Source organism: Lissotriton vulgaris, chromosome 11 (genome assembly GCF_964263255.1).
Source record: "Lissotriton vulgaris chromosome 11, aLisVul1.2, whole genome shotgun sequence".
NCBI lineage: Eukaryota > Metazoa > Chordata > Amphibia > Caudata > Salamandridae > Lissotriton > Lissotriton vulgaris.
In genome coordinates this window covers 1,004,791,007-1,004,814,482 of record NC_141699.1, presented here as the reverse complement: position 1 = coordinate 1,004,814,482, position 23,476 = coordinate 1,004,791,007, and the positions used below count along the sequence as shown (strand labels likewise).

Here is a 23,476-nt window from a genome sequence, read left to right as displayed (position 1 = left end):
CACTATACCATACTGTACAATGATAGATCATACCATACTGTACAATGACAAGTTATACCATACCCATACCATGCAATACCATACAATACAAGGACTGCAAATACCATACTATTGCATACAATGACAGGCCATACCATACTATATTTTATAATGTAAGCCATAACATAGCATACCAATGCATGCCATTCCACACAAGGAAGGATGTATTTTTAAACCTATGGACCTAATAACACAGGAACCTATGGTAGATACACATTGGGGCTTCATTTTATTCTTATTAGCTGCTGTTTGTGGTGTAAGACATGCTATGAAGTACAGAGTTGAATGACAGAGAATAAAAAGGAGCCATTGTACACCTACTAGAGAAGGCTCTTGGGCAGTTAGAAAATCGTTAACGTGCATGAGATTATTTCACATTAATACCTGGCCAATATCTAAATACTGAGAATGAAAACACAATATTGATTTTCATCAGTAACAACATACTATGTTCAAAAATACTATTTGTGTCACCAACTGAAATATTTAATAAAAGTGGAAATATGCCAACTTTATTGGAATTACAACCTTTATTTCATATTTAATTCACACTATCTAGCATCTTTTCATTTATCATGTACTGAAACCAGTGCAGGTTCTTAGTCAATTTCAATGTTTCTTTTGTTGTCCTTCTTAAAAGATTCTAATTGACCCAGTTGAGCCGCTGTGAAAGCCCACCTCTGCATGCCCAGCTCCACCAGTTTAGGCATCTTTTTCACGTTTTCCAATAAGCTGCTGATCCATACTCCACACTCCTGAGAAGATGAGGGTTGGAGACTAAAATCTAATTCCGCAAGATCTGTCAGCATGTTCAAACATTGGAAAAAGCTGCTCCACCCATCATCAGATATTGTGTTGTTGTAACTAAGATCCAACTTCTCCAGTTTCCCCAAATGGCCAGACTGTGCAAGAGATGCTGCAAAAAAGTAGAATTTCTTACATCAGTGCGTTTCTCAAAACGACATAGTGTGGCATTATATATCGGATAAAGTACCCCCTGCCAAACTTATTAAGCATATTGCAAGTCGCCAAGGAGTTCCATGATTACAGAGGAACAAGATCATGGAAGGTAACTTGCAATATCCTTTTAACGTACTACAGAAAATAATGTATTTGTTATAGAACATGGTCACACCATCACCCATCTGACAAACCCCATAAACACTTAGGACCTTAGTTATATCTTGGCGGATGGGTTACTCAGTCACAATGGTGATGGATATCCCCTCTGCCAAAATATAAATTCCATTATATCCTATGGGATTATTTTTTTTGGCGGATGGGAATCTTGTCACTGTTGTGACAGAGTAACTCGTCTGTCAAGATCTAAATCATGCCCCTATTATCTTGCTCTTTCCTAGAAAGAGTAGAATATGTACTGTCAAATGTAACTCAACAACATGAAGTTAGTGACTTGTTGCAAAAACATATCAGAAGCAGTTTATTGGGAGGTACATTAAAAATGGCTCTAACTTACAATATGCAATAACATGCAAAGCGAGTCCTGCTTTTGTGTAATTTACAATGGCTAAGAATCTTTGTGAATAGTAGCTTAGATTCTTTGTTTGTGGTGTGATATGTTGTGTTTTTTGTGTGTTGTGTTTTTGTTGTGTTATTTTAGTGTTATACAACGGCTGTAGTGTTCCATTCTGTTTCAACTGTTTTGTTGTGTTGTGCCTTGTTATGTTTTTTTGTGTGTTATTTTGCTTTGCATTATGCTATTGTATTGTGTAGTACTGTGCTCTTTAATTACTTTGGAGATGTTAACAAATATTGTTACTTTTCCAGCAAAAGCGGCATATTCCTTTGATAGTGACAAACAACTATTTATCATTTTCTAATGTGGTAACATATGCTGTGACACCCCTACCACTATTTAAAACATCAGTCAACCCAAAACTGTGGCAAAGATCATGATCCAGATCAAAAAATAATTTTGGACTGCTTCTATTTCATGTCTTTCAAGCTAAGTTAAAGAGTGCAAACACATTTTACCTGTGTATTCAAATGTAGGTGTGTGGATATTGTAAGGTGTGACAAGAAGGCGTGTGCATATCTATTGGGTAGCGTTTTATTGTGGTGTAATGTGATCTTTTGTTTTTTTCTGCTGCTGTATTTTGTCTTTGTAGAATCTAATGTTGTTTGGCAAAAATAAATACTTTCAGATACCTTGTAGGTCTCTGCTATAAACAACTAGCTATCTGTTGCCATGGGCTACTGTTTCCAGTGCATATTATATAATGGGCTTTGGGTCAGCCCCTCGTGTATGGTTGGATAGCTTCATTGTCTATCTCAGTTGTCTGCTCCTGATTCAACAGCTTTCGTCCCTATTATTGCGTTTGTCCCACCCAGGCGCATTTCTGTCTCTTAGTGTTCCGATTGGATGAGGTCGATCCTTCTAATCCAGAGTGGAGAAGAATCTTTTTTATCCTGTATTCATCACTCCACAGGAATGTATGTATTTCCTGTTTATATAGCATTTGACTTTTATCACAGGCTGGGAGTACATGTCCAGATCCTTCTTCTTTTCTGACACCGCTGGTTGACGGCTTGTATAAAATAATGTATGTTTGATGAGGAGCAGGGAGGTGTGAATCTGCACACACAGACATAGCGAGGCACCTGCCCTGCATTATTTATTTAGTGGCCTTTCAGTTTGGCTACCCCAGGATCTTTGTATTGTTTGTCTGCTTGGAAAGGTAAGAAGGGAAAAGAACACCTTGGCTGTTTCTTTCACTACGGTGTGCTCAGCCGTGGCCCGTGCAGGTATGAGCGGTGGGGCTGGGGGCGGGGGCAGGGGGAGGATTTTGACTGACAATGACAAGAGAAAATATTTTATTTAATTTTCCATTGCCTCATCCGTTGAAATCAACCCCCGCCCCCACTCTTACCTGCACGGGCCGCGGCTGGTTGTGATTTTGATTTGTTTAGCAGGAGTCATGTTTTGAAGCACTCCTTTTACAGAACTACGGGTCTGATTTAGTCGTTGGCGGACAGGGTCCTCTATCACACACGTAACGAACTACCCTGTCCTCCAAACCCTCAGTCCACCAGCTCTATTTAAAGTCTGGCAGACCGCCATCTTTCCGACAGCTGTGGGCCCTCTGGCTCTGTCATTGGAAAGCTTACTTTGACGGAGTGGGGCCCATCAGAATAAGGACATTAGACCGGGTGCTCCATTTAGAGAGGACCTTGTTTTTTTCTGTCTGTCTCCACTTGGAGAACCATGTTGGTACCAGACAGAAAAATAACCAAAATGTCCCCACAGCCGGGGAGTTTTTTTGTTATTTCAAGAACGGTTTGCAACTTTGGGAGTTTGTTTTTGTAAAACAAAAATGTTCGGTGTGCGGCCCTCTGAAAAGATAGACGTCTCAGAGGAAATGTGGGAGGGCCTTCAGAGGACCCGCCATGGCTGCAGGTCCTCCGGAGGCAGAGATATCACTGCTAGGCCGGTAGTGACCTCTAAATATGGCGGGCGAGAGTCCGTCAAAGTGACAGATGGATTGCGGTCAGCGTACCTGATGGATAAATGGCCGCCCTAAAACAAGACATGTGACCCAAGCATGAAGAATTGATAAAAAGAGAAACTAAGCTGAACATAAACAAAAAACAAGGCACGTGGGACAAACAGGAGCAATAATATGTTGTGCCTCATGGTCAGGGAGATCACTAAGGGCACCCACGGATTCCCAGTGGATGTATGACGTTACAACGCATGCTTCCACGCATGCCGTTACAACCCAGTTTTTACAACGCATACCATTACAATGCATAGCGCTTTGGGGTGCTGGATAGTGAATAGTTTAATTAACTATTCCAACTCCAGTCCCCGTGGATAGTAGGGAAGGTGTTGGATAGTAAATTAAACCTATTCCCTACCCTAGAGCGCCCCCAGCGCAATGCGTTGTAATGGTTTGCGTTGTAATGGTAGTGCGTTGTAAAAGTTTCGTTGTAAAGGCTGTTTACCATTACCAGTTGCTTTGCTTTCCCCTCCTCTCTCTTTTCTGAATATCTCACAGCCAGGGTGACTTGCTTTGTATTATCTCCCACCTCCTTTGTGTACTTGTACAGTTTAATTGCAACAAGGGCACCCCGGGAATATAAAGATACTCCTTCAGTCTTGAAGACATCAACGGTGTCGGTGCCCTGTATAAAAAGAGTTCATGTTGTCAATACTGGAGGAATACCACAAGGCAGTGCATGAAATACTAAATAACATTGGACAACCCAAGAATGGGAACTGATAGGAAAACCTTCAGTCTTCACAAGAATAAAGTACCATCGAAATGTTTCATCTCAGCTCATGATCCGGTTAATGCACTTTGTTTACCGAGGCAGTGCATTGCTGTCATCGTTTGATTTGCTTTCAATGTTTACTCTGACTTGTGACAAACACAGAAGCACAGGCTGTCTAAACTTTTAAAACTCTGAACTGTAGAAGGTACCTCTATTGGTGAATTTTCACAAACAACACGCGCACAGTGGAGATGCTCTTTAAATGTATGATATGTTAACATTTCATATTCCCTGCCAGTGGTCAGGACTTGTTCTTTGGACTATTGATGTGACTTGTCTGGGTGTTTCATGGGAAGCTGATTCGTTTATAAAGTAACTGGTAATCCGTAAAACTAGAGACAGCTGTCAATGTTACACCTTACTTACCCAGCCTACCCCCATATCGAATCTACTATACTTTACCGTCCTACGATACCTGCCTACCAAACCTACAATACTTGAATACCATGCCTGCTCCCATACCCATGTTAATCTACTTTCCCTAACCTACCTTGCACGTCTTAACTAACCTAACACACCTTCCTACCTACCTAATCCACCTACCGTAACTAAAATATCGACCAAACCAAACATTCTTAACCTCTCGTGGTTATCATACCTATCTAACATATTTAACCTACCATACCCAACTACCATGTCTACAATACATTAACTTCCATAAACTACCTACCTGCCTATCTAGCATACCATATATAACCTACCATGCCTACCTCCCATACTCATCTTAATTAATCTACTTTCTCTAACCTACCTTGCAATCCATATCTAACATAACATACCGACCCAACATACCTAATCCACCACCATAACTAAAATGTCGACCTAAACAAACATTCTTAACCTGTCATGTTTATCATTCCTAGCTACCATACGTAACCTGCCATATCTACAATACAATAACTACCATAAATTACCTACCTATCACAGCATACATAACCTAAAATGCCTAACTAACCATACCTAACCTACTACCACCTCTTCAGTGTTCCTGACCGGAGGTGGCGTGTTGTGAAAAAGCAGCCAGTTATGCTTACGGGACCTCTAGTAATGGCGTAAGGTGCTGCAGTATATCACACAAAGCATCGGTCTAACTTGATGGGCCTCAAGTAATGGCCTAGCGCATTGTAACCTGAATCAGGAAATGGCAGCTATTGAAGTCCGGAATATTTGAATAACACAGTGCTTCATTAAAACAGCTTTATTTATTGGCTTTCCTAATGTTTGTGTAATTGCCTGGTGAATCACTCTTGTTTTTCTAAATGCACCATAAGAGGTTAACTTGACCTTCAATTTGTTTGACTTTAAGAAGGATTATTTTATTAATGTTAGTGATAGGCAATTTAATTATGCACAAAGATATCTGAAGATTTGTTTTATTAGTGATATGTATGCAATTGGAAATGTAAATTCTGGCAGTCTGGACAACAGGTTTCACGCTCAACTACCTAAGCAATGGCCAATGCCTCCTCCTGTGTTTTTGATAAAGGGGCTTGTAATCCTAATTAATTATAGATAAATGCCATGAATGCTTCTGTAAACATGAAAAGATCAGACATAGCAGCTGCAATTTGATTGGAGGCCCTCCTCACACAGACCCCTTAACTGTAGAAATAAATCATTCTTTGGAATATTATCACTACATCAGAATCAAACAAGTCAGCCATTTTCCTCTCAAGTGGTATTTCCATCTAGCGTTTTATATGGTGCAACCATTGGATGGTTGTTGGCCTTTGCACAAGCATTAGATATAATTGACACAATGTTCCAGAACAGTAATACGGTTGCGTGCCAACTTATGGAGGACAGACACATTGACCTGTACAAATATCAACTCCTGAATATTGACTACCACTGTATTATCAAGGTAAGAGTATCCAGGGAAGTGTAAAACTACTAATCTAATTTCACAGCTACTTGCCCTCATGATATGCTAAAGGTTGATAGAGTGTGGTCAATATATATGTTTATAATCAAAACTCAATATTATGGTTTCATACCAGTACTAAGGTGATCAAGCTCAACAGAAAAGTGTGTGCTGATGCACGATGGCCACTAACTTACACTTGACTCAGTCCTCCATGGCTGTAATGACAAGGCGCCAGCATGCTGTGGCGGTCGTGCACCTTAGAAGTAAACTAAACATCAACAAAAATAAACATACAAACCTAGAACAGCCACATCTTTATCCACCAGGTTGCAGCTGCTTAACTTTAACTCTTTCAATGTGGTTGCATGGTTCAGTGCGTCCAAAAGTTGTGTTAGGCGTCCACCAACACATTTATTCCAAGAGAGATCTAACTGTTCAAGCTCTGTGAGATGGAACAGCGCTTCAGCTGTAAAGAGAGATTATTGTAAAAAAATTATTTTCCATGAAAATGATTCAGCTGCTCAATGTTAGAGACTAAGGGCCTGATTTATATGTTGGCGGGAAGAGTACTCCGTCACAATGACGGAGTACTCCTTCTGCAGCAGGATGGTGCTCTGGGTTGTATCTCTTCAGTTATTAAATGTGTGAGGTGGGTAGTCCTTCAGATGCCAAGCGCTTCTCTTCTACATGCACCCTGACCTGGCTCTATTCACATTCTCTTTTTGTCTTACCTGCCAATCCTGCACTCTATGGGGTCTATTCCTTGAACTGCATTTGACTGCATCACTACAAACGCCGGTTCCTCACAGCTTATGGTGAGTTACGACCTCACCACGCAGTGCTCATGCCTTCGCATATAACATCCATGATATCTCAAATGACTTCACTAATGACATTTAAAAGATTATATAATTCAATTTAATTGTGATTCTATTTTGTTGTATTTTACGATTCTCTGATATGTCCCCTACCCCGTCCCTTCCCTCCCTTTTTCTCCCCCTTTCCTATTCCTTGGATTATTGCATTTTATGTTCGCAATTTCATTATTTACGCATATGAGAATTATTCTTTTGTATTGTATTTGTCTAATTCTTCTGTTTGCATATTGTTTCAATAAAATCATTCTGAACATAAACGATTATATAATTGATTGAATCACTGATACAACCTTTATTGATTTCAGCCTGGTTCTGCATTTCATGTAACACAAACACAGGTCACTGTGCCTTCACTGCACCATCAGGACTTCATTAGATTTATTGAACACATTGTATATATATATATATATATATATATATATATATATATATATATATATATATATATATACATATATATATAGAATTAGAGAACTCTGGGTAGTTCTCGAGTTTAGGTGGAAAGCAGCTACTATTAGAGCACTCTCAACACCAGCGACACTCTAGATCTGCTCACCTCAAATTTCTGTTTTTCTATCAAAGTCTTTAAGCATAAGATTAGCACAGTGCCATCCACGCTGAGATAGAAAAGGGCTTGGGGACAGATTTACAAGCCCCTTGCGGCCCTTTCACGCCGCCGTAGGATCACTTTTGTGACGCAGCAGCGGCGCAAAAGATGCGCCATGGTGCGGGGTACTTACAACGTGACGCATCTGGGAGATGCGTCACGTTGTAAAGCCCTGCGCCAGAAGGAGGCGTTCCTGCGTGGGTGGGGGGTTCCAGCGTAGGAACGCCTCCTAAAAGTGGCTGAGTGAAATCTACAAGATTTTTTCTGAATATGATGTTAGTATAGTAAACATCTTTGTAGCTGTTTGGGGGTAGGCTGCCACATATACTAGCTCCAGAGCACAAAGAAGGCTGAATATATATTATTTGGTACTTTGTGACAACTATTATTTTTGAATTTGAAATGCTTGGGTAGTCATTTAGCAAGAAACACAACCCATGTTTTATAAGATTTGCTCTAATAACATACATTAAGGATACAAACCGAGCACACAAGCTTGATTATAGAGCACACAAGCTTGATTATAGATGATACCTCCACATCACAGATGGGTGTCAATCTGGTATTGCCAAGGGTAAGCGATGTTGACCTAGTTTTCCACTTGGCACTCATCCCACTGCACTCTGTACCCCTTGTCTAAGTGAAAGGATCAGAAAATAAACAGAGCTTTAAAAGTCTTATGTATTTTTTACAATCCAGTCCCTCTACCTAGCCACTGGGCAGAAAATAAATAACTGTTGTGGAGCTAAGCGCGTGTAAAGGGAACAACCTCTGATGCCACTACACCCCAGCTGCCATTTTAGGGAATAAATGCCATGGCAGCTCAGGGCTGACAAGCAAACCTGCAACATACCCCTGAACACACATGGGAGCAGATTATTAAATAGCAATAACATTCGTGAAATTAATTTGCAACGGTACTCGAAGAATGAGAATGTATTTACTGATAACAATGTTTGCAGATTTCTATTGAATTCTTGTGTGAAGCAAATGACGTGTGACATATGAAATAAAGACTTCTTGGGGTGGAAGTTTAGTAGCTGTATGACCATCCATATCCAAACCTATTCAACCATTTCCAAACCTACCCATCATCTATCTTTCCATCCATCATTTCACTCATCCTTCCCTCCATCCACCCTTTCACTCATTCATCTATCCTTTCATCCATTCACTCATCCATCCAACCATTTACCCTCTCACCCATCCAGCCCTCCTTTCACTTACTCATCCATTTACCCTGTCACTCATCCGTCCATTTGTCCATCCATTCACCATTTCACTCATCCATCCATACTTTCTTCCAGCTCTTCACCCTCCCTTTCACTCATTTATGCATTCTTTCACTCATCTATCCGTACATCCTTCTTTTCACTCATTCATACACCCATTCCCCCATCCATCCTGTCGGTCATGTATCCATCCACCCATCCACCCAACAATCCATCCACTCATGAATCCATCCATTGACTTTTATCACTCTTCTTATCCATACACCTTTTCACTCATCCATCCATCCTTTTTGCCCATCTACCCTCCCTTTCACTCACTCATCCATTCTTACATCCATCCGCTCATTCACTCGCCCATCATCCACCCTTTCACTCATCTATCCATCATTTCATTCATCCATCCACCCTATGACCCAGCCATCCACCCTTTTACTCATCCATTCACCCTTTTATCCCATCCATTCACCCTTTTGCCCATCCATCCACCCTTTTACCCATATAGCCACCATTCCACCCACACATCTATTTATTTACCATTTCTCTCATGCATCCTTACACTTACTCATCCATCCTTTCTCTCATTATCCATCCACTCACCCTTTCACTCATCCTTTTATCCCTTCACTAATCCATTCAGCCATTTACCTATTCCTTCTCTTACTTACTCACCCACCTTTTCACATTAATTATGAGCTGAGCCTTTGTCTGTAGAGGTGCAGACAGAAAAGGCCCATCAAGAATGCCTCCCGTGTTATAGTTCCTAGAGCATGGGGTGGGGTGGGGGAAGGTTCACTATGCCCCTGCACATAGGCAATCTGAAAACTGGAAGTCATGAGTTATGCATGATGCCCTCTGCCGGGATCTGAGGTGACTGTGACATGGTGTTATTTTGATGGCTTTAAGTGAGTTGAAAAAATGTTGGGGTATCTCCAAAGGGCGTGTCCAATGTAATTAAGGGAGTGGCTTAAAACACAGTAGCTAAAATCTGTGCTTAGCATAGTGTGCTGCCCAACTGGTATTCTGCTACTTCTGTTATTGCATCCAGATATATAATACATCACACCTACAACAAGCCAAGACTATTGGCTTTGTCAATAGTTGTTAGTTGCATAAAATAAAAAAGCAGCAACTATGGCTTCGTTGTATATAATATTAAAAATGCTTCAGTCCGAAAATGACGAGACTGTGAAAGAACCATAACCCCTTCTTTTTAACTTCTTTCGCCGGCTTCTTTTCATGAACTGGAATCTGTACATTTCTTTTATTTCATGAGATGCAACATTTTTCTTTATATTCGGTTAAAACAGAATGCCCTGCCATAGACCGAGGCAGGGCGAGGCCAACCACATGCTTTAACAGCCCAGACTGGCCCATTGTGATTCTGTATGTGACACTCAACCGGCACAAAGAATGACAGTGGGCGGGGAAGGGCTGCTCTTGTGCTTTGAGGATGAGTGTGAGGTTGCCCCATCAGGAAGTTGAGGCTTCTCGCAGGGGAACAGTGATGTTCCCCGGTGTCTAAAATTACGGACAGAAGGCGTCCGTAAAAGGGATCATCACGGAAAACAGATGTGAGATCCAAATCACGGACGGTTCGTGAAATTTACAGACAGTTGGTCACACTACTTGAAGCAAACACAAGGAGATGATGGACGGAGCGCTGAAACTTTTCAGACACTCACCCCCAGTCACAGAGCTGGGTTGAATCCATCATTGTTCTTTAGCTCACTATGCCACCCCAGTTCAGACACAGCTATATGCAAATCAGTCTTGACCCTGTGCCTCATGGGAACAGTCCAGCATGAACTGCCAAGCCATGTCTTCCCTGGACCAGAAACAAGCATCCTGGGACCGGTTTTGGACTAACAGCTCTCATCAGCCAGGCTAGCTTGAATCCAGTGGCAAAGTGAGCAAGTGACCAACATCTGGGCATACCCTGCCAACTTAGGGCTAACAAAGCAAACACAAGGAGATGATGGACGGAGCGCTGAAACTTTTCAGACACTCACCCCCAGTCACAGATCTGGGTTGGATCCATCATCGTTATTTAGCTCACTTCGCCACCCCAGTTCAGACACAGCTATATGCAAATCAGTCTTGACCCTGTGCCTCATGGGAACAGTCCAGCATGAACTGCCAAGCCATGTCTTCCCTGGACCGGAAACATTCTGCCCAATGGGTGTTGCACGCCTGTGCCTGAGGTGGATTCAGGACTACACAGCCTTGGTATTCAGCTTGCTGACATTTAATATCTTCGGCTATGGGCTTCTAAGCAGAGCTTTGGGCACCGGCACTCATTATTTTACAAATTAAGCACTGTTAAAGGGGGTACAATTAATCCACCCTATTTCGTTCTTCAACCATTATGTGCACAAGTTTTTTTCAAAATCATACCTAGTGCTGCAAAGGATTCTTCAGTCAAAGCGCAGTGGCTGACGCACACAGATTTTAATTTCGGTAAAAACCGGAGCCTGCTGAACAGGTTAAGGGAGGAGCCACCGATCTTCCTATTGGATGACATGTTCAGGACTTCAAGGCTTGACAGCAGGGGTACCACCTGGGCTGAAAGGACAAATCACGTTATACTTCACTGTGGACAAACTCCGTCTAATGCGTAACCTTTATTGTGAGATAAAGAAGCAAAATATTTTTGTTGCAGGAGAAAGCGAGCATTGATGTGTCTGCACGCGTGTGTGCATGTGTGTGTGTGTATATACTTGTGCAATCAGTGCTTAATTTGTTCCAGTGTGTGCCTATGCTTACCACCGGCTCGTATTTCTACACACCAGCACGTATTTATGACAGTCAACCACATGGTGGCGCTATCTATTTGTGAGCAGAGCTCATAAATAAGAAAATGTGTTCAATATACTTTAGAGAAAATTAAAACTGTGGTGGCAAGCCATATCCCAACAGCGTGAAGTGACGTGGAAATACCTCGGCCCTGGCAGTGCGTGCAATGCAAACACCCAACACCGTAATAACTTTCAGGCTATACATAAAGCTTCAGACATGTATATACAATTTATTCACACACCCAATTTACACCAAGATGGAGCAGGCACAAGTAAGTCAGATGGCACAATAAAGTTTACTGATCTGCATTGGATTTGCAAGACATACTGAAGGACGGAAGCATGTGTGGGAAAAATAAATTATTAATCAATTTCTTAATGTATTATTCATTTCTTTTTAGAGAATTAAAGCGACTATAACATATATGAATATGTAATTTAGCTAACACTAGAATTGTATAAAGTGTGCAAATGGATAACTATACACATATCTACATTTATTAAAAGAGGTGCAAAAGCCCTGTCTTTATCACTGCCATGGTGTTAAGCACACCAATTACGACATGTTGTAAAATGGTTCTAATGGAAAAATAAAAACATATATAAATGAAATAAAATATCAACGTCATGCGTAAACCTATGTGCTGTGGTTTATGACTGGTTTTATAACTTCACGTAACGAAAACTACTTACTGAGCGCCGCCATGTCATCTTCTGTGATGCCGCACTTGTGTAAGTCCAGAACCTGGAGTAGTTTGAGTGTGCTCAACTCAGCAGCTGAATTCTGAAACCCTCCACCAAGTGCCTTATTAGAAGAAAGATCCAGTTTTCTCAGCTCAGTCAAGTTCTTGAAAGCAGCACCTAAAATAACAAGGCTGGCTGTTGATACATTTAACTCAAACATTTTGACAGGAGATGTCCATGCACATTATCAAAATTTGACCTCCTAGTACACATAAGCAGGGGTATGACTTTATGTTATGTTAAAATGTTATGTTAAAATAGTCTTATAGAGCGCACAGCTACTCAAAGAGTGTCCCGGAGCTAAGACAGAAAAAACCCAAAAGCTAAAAGCACCAAAGAGAAGTGAAAAGGAGAAAACAGAAAAGGAAGAAGGGACAATTAGGCTGGTTGTTGAAACAGCCAGGTCTTCAGTTGCTTCCGGAAGGTCAACAGATCGGTGGTTTGCCTAAGTGAAAGGGGAAGCTTATTCCAAAGTCCTGCCACTTCCATTGAAAAGAGCGGCCTCCTTTACGGACCCTGCAATACTTCGGGTCCGTAAAGGACCCGAAGTCCTTTGTACTATGTGGTACTGTGAATTGTGAGGGAACATTATGGTAATACCCGAGTGTAGAATGCAGATTCATTAATGAGGAAAAATGCATTTTAACAACATGAATTGTATGTATAATTTAGGGCCACATGTATGAAGCATTTATAGAACCGGGCCGTTTGTGACCACAAAAATGTTTTTTTTTTATATGTACAACCATCAAACTGTGAATCTACCTACTTAATCTCAATTTGGGTTTGTAATTCGGTATTCGGAAGGGGCGTGTTTAGGGCATCCCTTCCAAATGCCGAATCGCAGAGGTATGTGTTAATGTTTTGAGACCGAATTTTGGTTGCAAACTGTTAATATTTGACCATTTCCTCAAGGGAGGTGGTAAGTCATTTGTAAGCAGGGAGGGGACTCCAAAACACCCCTTTGCCTTTAAGAATGTTAAAAATATAATTTTAAACCTAGGCAATGGGCTAAGTGACCATTGCCTATTCTTAAACAAAATGAATTTAAACGTTTAGTTTTTTTCTTTTGAACAATATCCTGTTTTCATAAATTTCTTTTCTTTTAAAGAATTGCTGTATGTAAAAGCACCCGCCGACATGGTGGTCTGCTGACCCAGCAGGCCACCATCCCTGTGATGGCTAACATTCTTAAAGGGTCACAAACTGAGACATACCTCATTAATATTCATGAGGTAGGTTGATTTGCAACCCACTAGGAATCACTAATGTAAAAATAAATGCAGCATACATTAGGAACAGCGATTTCCTAATTGAGATTTGTAGAAAATCGCAATTTGGAAATCGCTATTCCTAATGTTAGTACATCTGGCCCTGGCGGTATTATTTATGACATCAAAATCAACTTCAAGATCTGATAGGGCACACAGAGATTGTAGAAAATTTGAAGCCGATACATTGTCTCACCATATTGGTCAGAAGCTCTTATAAGTTCTTTTTGCACAGTGTAAGAGCCTATCGGGTTGACGCAGCAGAGAATACGCTCGCCTCGACTGTAGCGCATGCCACTGCCTGCTTGTACCGCTTGTTCCTCATACTCTTAAAAGAGCATGTTGCATTGATTTCAAATACTTTGCCGACCTGTTTCAGCTATTCATCTTCTCAAGGAGCCAGACACTGACAACTTCATCAATCACAAACAAATGCAATAAAAGAGGTTGTTGCTGCATGAGGTAGATGCTGGATTCTTTGGAAATTTCACTCAATCCCTTAAGATCGCCTACCGCATCTCTAGTCTGCAACCAAATACTATGTTCATCGATTATCAATCCCTTTAGTGCTGCCGTCGGCCAACGATCGTCGTGAGCAATACCTTGCCAGTGCTGCGCACGTCCGTTAGCCGACGCGGCCGCACCTGTTTCTCCGAACGTTCAGCACTGGCGCAGAACGTTCGAAGCAACAAACGGGTTAAAGGAAAGGTTGCAATGAGCAGAACGGTGAGGTTAATTTGCTGTCCATTGAGCACACTACAATTATACTTGCTATCATGGGACTGGAGACTACCACTGAATATATACAAGAGTATATTGGCACTTATTTTTCACGGAAAATCTGGGCTCGTATTAGTGATAGATGACCTTTTACAGCAATGTTGTTCCACAAATGCCGGAATTCACTGATGCTACGCCTAGAGGTCATGAGTAGAAAACCTATCCACTTTTCTCTATTAAAACTAACTGTGGCCACTAACTAGAGATGTTAGGGCACACAGTAACCATTGTCACTTCTAAACCACAATGATTAAGATATAAGCTTCCCAATCCCACTGACTTTTCCAGCCGCGGCCCGTGCAGGTAAGAGTGGTGTAGCGGTGGGGCCGGGTGTGGGGGGAGAGATTTCGACTGCTGACGGTGAGGGAAAATTTAATAAATAATTAATTTTCCCTTGTGGTCGTCTGTCGACTTGCCCCCACCCCCCACACCCATGGCCCCACTGCTCTTACCTGCACAGGCCACGGCTGGACTTTTCTGTTTGCCGAAATATGTTTTTCACGTCCTGTTAATTAACCCCCTTCACTGCGGGGGCTATTCCGCCGCAGTGCTAAGGGGGCGGGGCGGCCGCATGCTGGTGACGGAACCGCTCCATCACCAGCGTCGGTTGACCTGTGCTTGTGACGGAGCGGTTCCGTCATGGCCCGCCCCGCTCAATAGAACGTCAGCGCAGGCGCAGAATTCGCGCCGAGCGGGCCATGACGGAACCGCTCCGTCATCAGCACAGCTCACCCGTAGCTGATGACGGAGCGGTTCCGCCATCAGCACTTAAAGGGTTAAAAAGGAGAGCATCTATAAAATGCTTTTCTTTAATTTTTTTTAGAAGTTCATGGGTCTCAGTTTGTAAGATTTCCAGTCACTTGAGTGGGACCATACATTGACGGGAGCAGGTGACGTGGTCTAACAAAGAGGTATTACACAAGGAAACTTCTCTCTGCTTGGGTGAAAAGGCTGTTTTTTGGTGCAGGATCTCTGCGTCAATACTATGCCCTTTCATGGGCAGGGTTCCACACTGCTCCACTGGCCAAGAGATTAAACAAGGATTTAAGAGCATTCTACTTTTCCAAGCTCATAAAAGTCGCAAAAAAATAACAAAAACAAAATAGGAAAAAGTGTATGTGATGGTACCAGACTAGCACAGAGACACAGCAGGTATCATGTACCTTGACTTAATTAGAGGTATGGGAAATAGCATATCCCTTCCATTATATGTAATGCATCGTGCATAGAGCCAGTTGTGGGCATTTTGGCCCTTAACGATAGGCTATCATTTTTACCCAACTCAATGCGCTACATAATATTTTGATAGAAGGTTTAAGAGCTAATATAATTTTAACAACTAGTGGGAGGGAGCATAGACAGTTTAAGGAATTTATGATGACATGTGCCACCCTGGGTGATTACTGCAGGGAAAATATTCGGTGGTGGCTTTGTTTGCTTACATCATGAGTTTCGCAATATTTCAGCAGCTCGCATTCTCACAGGCATGGCCATTTAAAAAATAATGTAGGATCTGTAATCAGACTACATGTGTTGGCCTAGAGATAAGATTCAGCCAAATGGATTTTCATATAGCATTTGTGGTTCATGAGAGGTTATGGAGTGGTCAAGGGATTCCTCTTCAATCTAATTTTTCGTGGACTACCTAAGTGGTTTTGGAAGAGTGAGCTTGTCTGTGGGCAAAGGCACAGAGTCCAACAACTTCAGAGAATGGCCCAAAAAATCTTCCAGAGTAGATGTTCTTTTTTTTTTTTTAAGTTGTGTCTGTAAGTGATTTGTTCTTGACCAGGAAAGGGACCGTTTTTGTGACAGAGATTTAGGGGTATTTTGGTATAGCGCTTTGTAGCGCCATCTTGACTCATTCGGGAGCCATCTTAGGTGATAGAACAGCTACGAAATGATCATGTATTCATGTTTGAACTAGCGGTGCATTTTCTATAATAATCAACAGTCCTGCCTGCGAAGGCACTCTCCTATATTTATATGCATATAATGCTAACCACAATCTTTTATTTATTTATTTATTATTGTATTTGAATTAGAGCTTTATTCATTTTACAAACAATAATACTGTCCAGGTGGTAATATTTCTCTGCGGCAACACCCAAAACAGAATGCAACACATTTGAACCTGAATTACATTTGTACACGTTATAAGATTTTTGTTATATTTTTTTGTGCAAAAGAAATGCTACTCACTTAGAAACTGCATGCTGTCTTGATTTAATCCACACATCTGTAGCTTCAGTCCTCTCAAACAGGGCACGTTTTTTAGCTCCTGTGCAATATTCTCCAAACTGCTGCCAATGCCTGGGTTCATGGAGAGTTCCAGTAGCTCCAGAGTGTGCATCACCCTCAGAGCTTTGGCTGAAAATAAAAGCATACAATATTTTTTTTCAAAAACCTTTATCGAACAAATTTGCAGAGCAGGATTACAAAACAGCATGTAATATGTTGATTATCTTGCTCACTTTGCCACTGGATTCAAGCAAGCCGGGCTGAAGACGGCTGAAATGCCAGAAACCGGTCCTCGGAAGCTTGTTTCCGGTCCAGGGAAGGCATGGCTTGGCAGTTCGGGCTGGACTGTTCCCATGAGGCACAGGGTCAGACTGATTTGCATATGGCCATGCCTGAACTGGGGTGGCAGAGTGGGCTAAAGAACGGTGATTGATTAAACCCAGATCTGTTGACTGGGTGTGAGTGTTTGATTGGTTCAGATGCTCCGTCCATCACCACCCCCTTTTGTACCAATTATCATGCGAGGTCAGCAATGCTTGGTGTGGTGATACCGCTGGGTTAAAGTTTATCACATTGGCACTGCTTCATGTGTGAAGATGTGAGTTCTACAAAGAAGGCCAAGGGCAGCTAACATTGCCTCTTTGGTTGCAGGCATGCTTATACAACTCTGGCATACTGGTAACTTTGTCTTCTATGGAGCTTCATACCAAGGTTTTTTTTCAATTTCTAAGGGGTTTAAATATCAGCTGTTACTGTCATCCAATGTAATGGTGTTCAAGGCAGTATGGTAGAGGAAGGGGTTGTACCTAAGAATATCATTATAAAAAATATTGTCTGTTTGAAATATTGTTTCGTAACTATATTTTGGAAACATATTTTCCCATTTTATTTGTATTTAATTGATTTATTAAGCGCACAAATCATCCCCGAGGGGATCTCTCGGCGCTTGAGCAGGCCACACAGGTCACACTTCAATGGAGGTGTTAGAGATCAAATAGTACATTTTTCTGGGATTTCTTGAAAGAGGATAGGTCTGAACAGGAATGTAATTGAAGGGATAGTTGATTCCAGTATTTGGGGGCCAAAAATGAAAAAGAGCAGCAACCATACCTAACGGTATGAACATGCTTGGGGCGTAAAAGTAGTAGCTCGCTAGATGTAAGAGAGTGAGGCAGAATGTATGGCTGCAAATTATTTCTGAACATTCCATAGACCATTTCCGTGCAAAGATTTAAAAAACAGACAAAGAAGTTTTCAAAAAGCGCCCTTTTGAAGGGAAACCTAGTGAAGAGTACGTAACAGAGGTTGAGAAGGAGAGTGAGGAGGAAAGATGCAGACAAGGTGGGCCAGCGTGTTCTGCACCACCTGAAGTCTGGAAACAAGGCCTTCATTCGTTGCGACCAGCGGAGAGTTCCCATAGTCCAGACGACTCACTATTAGAGCCTGGACTAGGGTTTTTCTGGTCTGCATAGGAGCCCAGTGAAAGTCTTTCCTAAGCATGCGCATAACACCAAAACTAGTCCAGAGATTGAATTGGCATGCTCACTTATGGAAAGGTTGTCATCCAGGAGAACACCCAGATTTTTCACTATTTTTTTAGGGGTGAGGGACGGCCCCAAATCCAATGGCCGCCACTCTGTTGACCAGACTGCTTGCGCCTTCTCAAAAGCAGAACTCTCATTGGGAGTAGATTTTCCCTTATTAACTCCAATGGGGTGAAATGTTCATAAACAATTTTCAGGACGCAATATTTCTGTCAGAGAATATTTTGGTTACCAAATTCTGGCTCCATGCTGCAGGCAGTTCCAGTGGTAGATTCTACTGTAGATTTAGCACTTCCTCCAGAAATCAGATGGCTTTCCATTACCAAATGATTCTCAGTTGTTTAGCTAGGAGATAAACTCTCTCTGTAAGGTTTTCAGGGATGTGGAGTTCGAATACCATTAAGGCCAACTCAGCCTCTATCATTCTCAGCAAGGGTACCAGTGGCACCTGTATTTACATTACTTAGAAAGGGCATACCTGTGCTCTTTATAAAATCACATCCTTACGTTTTCTATCACCCCCTTCAAAGTAGATTTTCAGTCACTAATCTATAACTGAGAATCTGCAGGATGGAAAAATTAAAGGAAGTAGAAAATGAAGAAGATACTATATACATTTTTAATTTGTTGAAAAAAGCGTAGGCCATGTAAAACTGCATACCTACTTTTTTAAATGCAAATAATATTTACTGCATTAAGTGACATTTTGGGACATTGTTTTAGAAAAAGCAGCGTTTTCCTGTTTCCCAAATGTTGCCTTGAGACAGTGAAAGCTCAGTACCCTGGGTTCACTCAAACGAGCTACGACCGTCATTGCCAGGAAACACTGGATTTTTCCCTATCTTCTGCAAGCGGACACTGCTGCAGATCCCTCAACTTTTTCAACTCTTCCAACTAATATTCTGGAGAACCGATTGTTCCCCTCCAGTTGCAAGCTGAGTCAGCTGCAGACCCATACCAAGGAAACAGGAGAGCTTATGCTAGCCCATTTTTCCCACTACCGCGGCGGATCCTTCCCCGTTTTCTTATCAAGTGCTCTTCCCAGTCCTGATGAAGACCCCACCGCAAGGATAACAATCTGTCCTGCCCTGAGGGGTCGAAACGTCAACAACATTTGAACACAAACTCATGTGACACTGCATACAAAGAACTTCTGGTCCATTTGAGTTATGCATAACACTGGGAACATTTGATCATTCACATGCGAAAACGTCTAACCTAACCATGTTGATGTAAATATGTCACGTATACCTTTCCTTGTCCCCTACCCACACGTGAACACTCAGTACCCATTCCCTCCCTTCTTCCCTACCACACCAAGAGCACTGTATGAAACTGCACACTTGCTGCAATGAGTAACTCCATTGCCTCTATCTGTAAAATGCTTGGAATACAATCGCATCAGATACTCTATATTGCTATAAAACAACTTAAATGGATACATGCCACACCGAATTTGTGTTGTGTTTTTGCTACTACTATTTATTTTGCACAAAAGAATTGTTTACTGCTGCAACCACACTGTTTGACACTGTATTTATTGACCCAGGTCAGGTAGTATATACGGGTTACCCCTTTATATACAACACTCAAACGTGCCCGGCATGATATGAACAATTGAAAAATGTCATAAGTGACCCGGAACCCATGACCATTCTGCCAAATTATATCACAATTGCTCTCCAAATGCACTTTTTGGCACCATTTGCCCACATTTAACAGTGTTTCGTAAGAGACAACACACCCACGAAGGGCATCACGGAACTTGGGCTCATGCGCTTCGTTCAATCTGTGGCACTTAAACCTGTAAGTCGTGCTCAGTATATGCAACTTACCTAAAAAAGTGCCATCTTCTGATGTCAGGTTACAGTCTGTCAACTTAAGTACTTTGAGTTTGCAGTTTCTCTGAAACTTGTTGGCTAATTGGTGCAGGTTTCCTCCTACGTTTCCGTTCCAGGACAAATCTAACTCTTCCAGGTTTGGAACATAGTCAAGTGACTCTCCTGGAAAAGAATCCACCAAAAAAAGATGAGTAGGAAATCTTTAGGTTATTGTTTTTCATCTTAACACTATTAAAGATGACAGGAGTTGGGCTTTGACACTTCAATTAAAAACAACAAAAATGTCTCAATTTTCAAACATAGTTTTGCATGTGCATGTATTTACGTAGGGCTTTTACATAGAGTAGTGCACAGGCCTTCGAATACTTGAGAGTTCTACAGTTGACTAAGAGTCTAGGGGCCTGATTCACAAAGGGGCTCCGCACCGTGGGGGAGTCTCCGCAATGAGAATTCTTACTGTGAAGATTCCGCCCCGAGTGCAGAGACTTCCCCACTACTGCGGGCCTCCTCCACCTGTGCGCAGGCGGCCCTTTGTGAATCAGGCCCTAGATATTTTGATGAGGGCTAGGTAAGTCCTGTTGGAGGCCGCCTGCTCATATAGTTTTCCAATAGTTCTCAAAGTTCTTCAACCGCTAGCCCCGTGTGTACGCGCTTCAGATATAGACGATCTCGAACATTTGGTTTTCAGGCATTTTTTGCAAGACATCAGTGGTAGCTCTATGCCAAATTGTGCTCCTCTTTTGTTCATAGATTGGGTAGAGTGAAGCAGGCCAAACAGAGGGGCCCTGAAGCAAATCAGCATAACCTATAATCAGCCCCATTGTTTAAGATACATCAGGCATTGGACTGTTATTGTATATTGATGCACTGGATGCCATCATGAAAGCAGTGAAGTGCCCAAGTCTGTAGACCAATGCGTGCTACAGGCTAGCGGGGAGTTGGGCATTGACAGCATTGTTATACAGATAGAAACAAATGATTTAATGCGAGCAATTAGTGGAAAGAGATACAATTTGAAAAAGAAATATAGAAGACGGTGGGGGACTCCTAAGGAAGGTAGGTTGATCTGAAAAGAGGCAGCAAAATCATAAACATATGCTAGATCTGAAAGCATCTACCCTTTCCACAACGTTGTCTCTGGTCCTTGTTGGAGTGGGATGGTCAATCGCAATGGCATGATGGACTGTGTTACAGGACACATCCCCTTATCCCTTAAAAAGCCAAGCATTCCCTGATGGCCTACTGCCACACCTACCTCCACAGATTATTATGACTCGGGCACTCAAAACATGCCCCCATGCAAGGATCTAATCAAGTAGGAGTCAATATAAAGAAGCAGTCTGACTCCTGATCTCTTAAGGGCAAAGTAGTTATAGCCCACCATGCTGATGGTATATCAGAACATCACTAGCCAACATATAATTGGAGAGAAACGCCACATTCTAAATATCATTTCCAAAAATATCTTCCCTTTGCCTGTAGTTTTTTATTAACTCCAGTGGGGCAATCATTTTTGTAAACACTATTTAGTCCACAATGTTTCTGTCAGATAACATTTTGGTTATTGTATTCTGGTCCTAGATCTACTAGGACATGATAAATTGGCCAAAGCAAAGGATCAATTTATAAGAGCCTTGCCAGTTAGTACATGTTTGTGTGGGGCCGGTGTCTACTAGTCTTCCCGAATAAGCTACTTTGGCATCCCTTCTCTGCATTGCACAATAACTCTGTTTCGGACACCGTAGCACCTCTCTCCACTGAATCCCTTTTAGAAATATAGAGTTCACATGACCTCTAGTGAATAGCAGCCAAGCCAGCATCAGCGCTCGACTGCCTAATATGGCCTCCTGTAGAATCAAACGTGTAGTTCCCGAGGGGACAATTACTTCACACACATCGGCCCACATTATATCTGCCTGGACTTCCTGATTCAACTGTGAGGGCCAGTTACCCACGGGATCACGTATTTTGTGGAATGCTGTAATTTTGCATCATTTCCAGAGACAAATTTGTCAGGTAAAACCTGGTGGCATTTTTCTCTGGAAAAAGGATAGGAATTGATGTATTACTAATGGAAATGGGGCAGTGACATTATTATAAACAGCAATATCCCGTTCCGTAGGTGACATCCTGCAATCTCTCATTAATTTTACGACTCACATTTACGATATCTGTATTTTATCAATGCTTGCGATATTGGTCAATTTGTATGTGATATTTACACCCTGGTATTAACCCTCTACTTGGAATGTGGTCCATAAATTCATCATTCACTATCACCCAAATCAGGGAAGGGGTGAGGAATTTTCTTAATTACATGCCACTCTTGGCTTTAGATCTAGTAAGCTTTACCTTAGCCTGCTAAAACCAACTTTCTTGTCATCTCACCAAAGGTTTCGAAACATCAGTCACCTTCTTTCACTGACATCCTCTATTTCGCCTACTCAGATCTTCTTCTTAAAATGTCTATACTGGCCACTTACCTAAATTCCCTACACTTCTGACATAGTGACTAATCCAGGTAACTTCACTAGCCATGTTGACTTCTCCACTGATTTGCTTGTTGCAGCCACAAAATTAAGTTTTACCTAACTAATATGTTCCCTCTTAGCTGGACAGATGATTTGCATAAGATCTTCTCCCATTTGCCCTAAAACATCAGCATTCTCATGTGTTGGCATGGTTTCCCTGACTTCATAAAAACTCCATTCATCCACACACCATGCAGTATTTCTTGCTTTACCACTATCCTTTCCAGAGGCAGATGCACATTCCTGGCCCAATGTGCTTTATTTACTCCGGTAAGTAAATCAACACCTTCTTCTTAACAAATATAATTAGTGCCTTCAACTGGATATCAGGGACCCAAGGGTTCATCAGTACCAGTCTTTCACAGCTGCAAGTACAACCTGTACACATTAGGCTAAGTCAATTTTCGCAAGTGCACAGAAGTAAGAAACCTTACTAGCAGGGAGTTGGCCAGTATTCAGGATCTATGCAAGACATCGCTCTCATAATAAAAAGGTGCGCACCCCTAAATTCCACTCGTGTATTTGGCTCGCAAGTGAGCATCTCAAACTAGCAATGGCAAAGCCAACAGGTCTGTCCCTGGCAAGCTGAAGATATTTCTGTGATTTAACTTTATTTGCAAACATATACAAAAAACATAAAAAATATAAAAGTAATAAAAAAATAAAAATACTGCCATCGTAACCATTGGTTAGATGCCAGACATGCACCATAAATGTCAATTTTTCAATTTAATTTCAATTTTATACGCTTTTATTCGGATGTAATATACAACCATATAAGCAATGCATATAATCTTCAGAGAAGCAATAAAA

At 41.6% G+C, this 23,476-nt stretch overlaps 1 protein-coding gene across 2 annotated transcripts in view; it reads right to left on the bottom strand.

Annotated features, from left to right (window-relative positions):
* Positions 1 to 550: 550 nt before the first annotated feature.
* Positions 551 to 23,476, bottom strand: part of LRRC31 (leucine rich repeat containing 31) — a 60,274-nt gene continuing 37,348 nt past the window's right edge. For both annotated transcript variants that reach the window (XM_086944303.1, XM_086944302.1), the window contains exons 5-10: positions 20,127 to 20,294; positions 16,709 to 16,876; positions 12,408 to 12,575; positions 11,314 to 11,481; positions 6,501 to 6,668; positions 551 to 955 (exon numbers count right to left, since the gene is read on the bottom strand). In XM_086944303.1, coding sequence (XP_086800429.1) covers positions 639 to 955; positions 6,501 to 6,668; positions 11,314 to 11,481; positions 12,408 to 12,575; positions 16,709 to 16,876; positions 20,127 to 20,294 — 1,157 coding nt within the window. In that variant the 3' untranslated portion in view covers positions 551 to 638. The remainder of the gene's footprint in view (positions 956 to 6,500; positions 6,669 to 11,313; positions 11,482 to 12,407; positions 12,576 to 16,708; positions 16,877 to 20,126; positions 20,295 to 23,476) is intronic.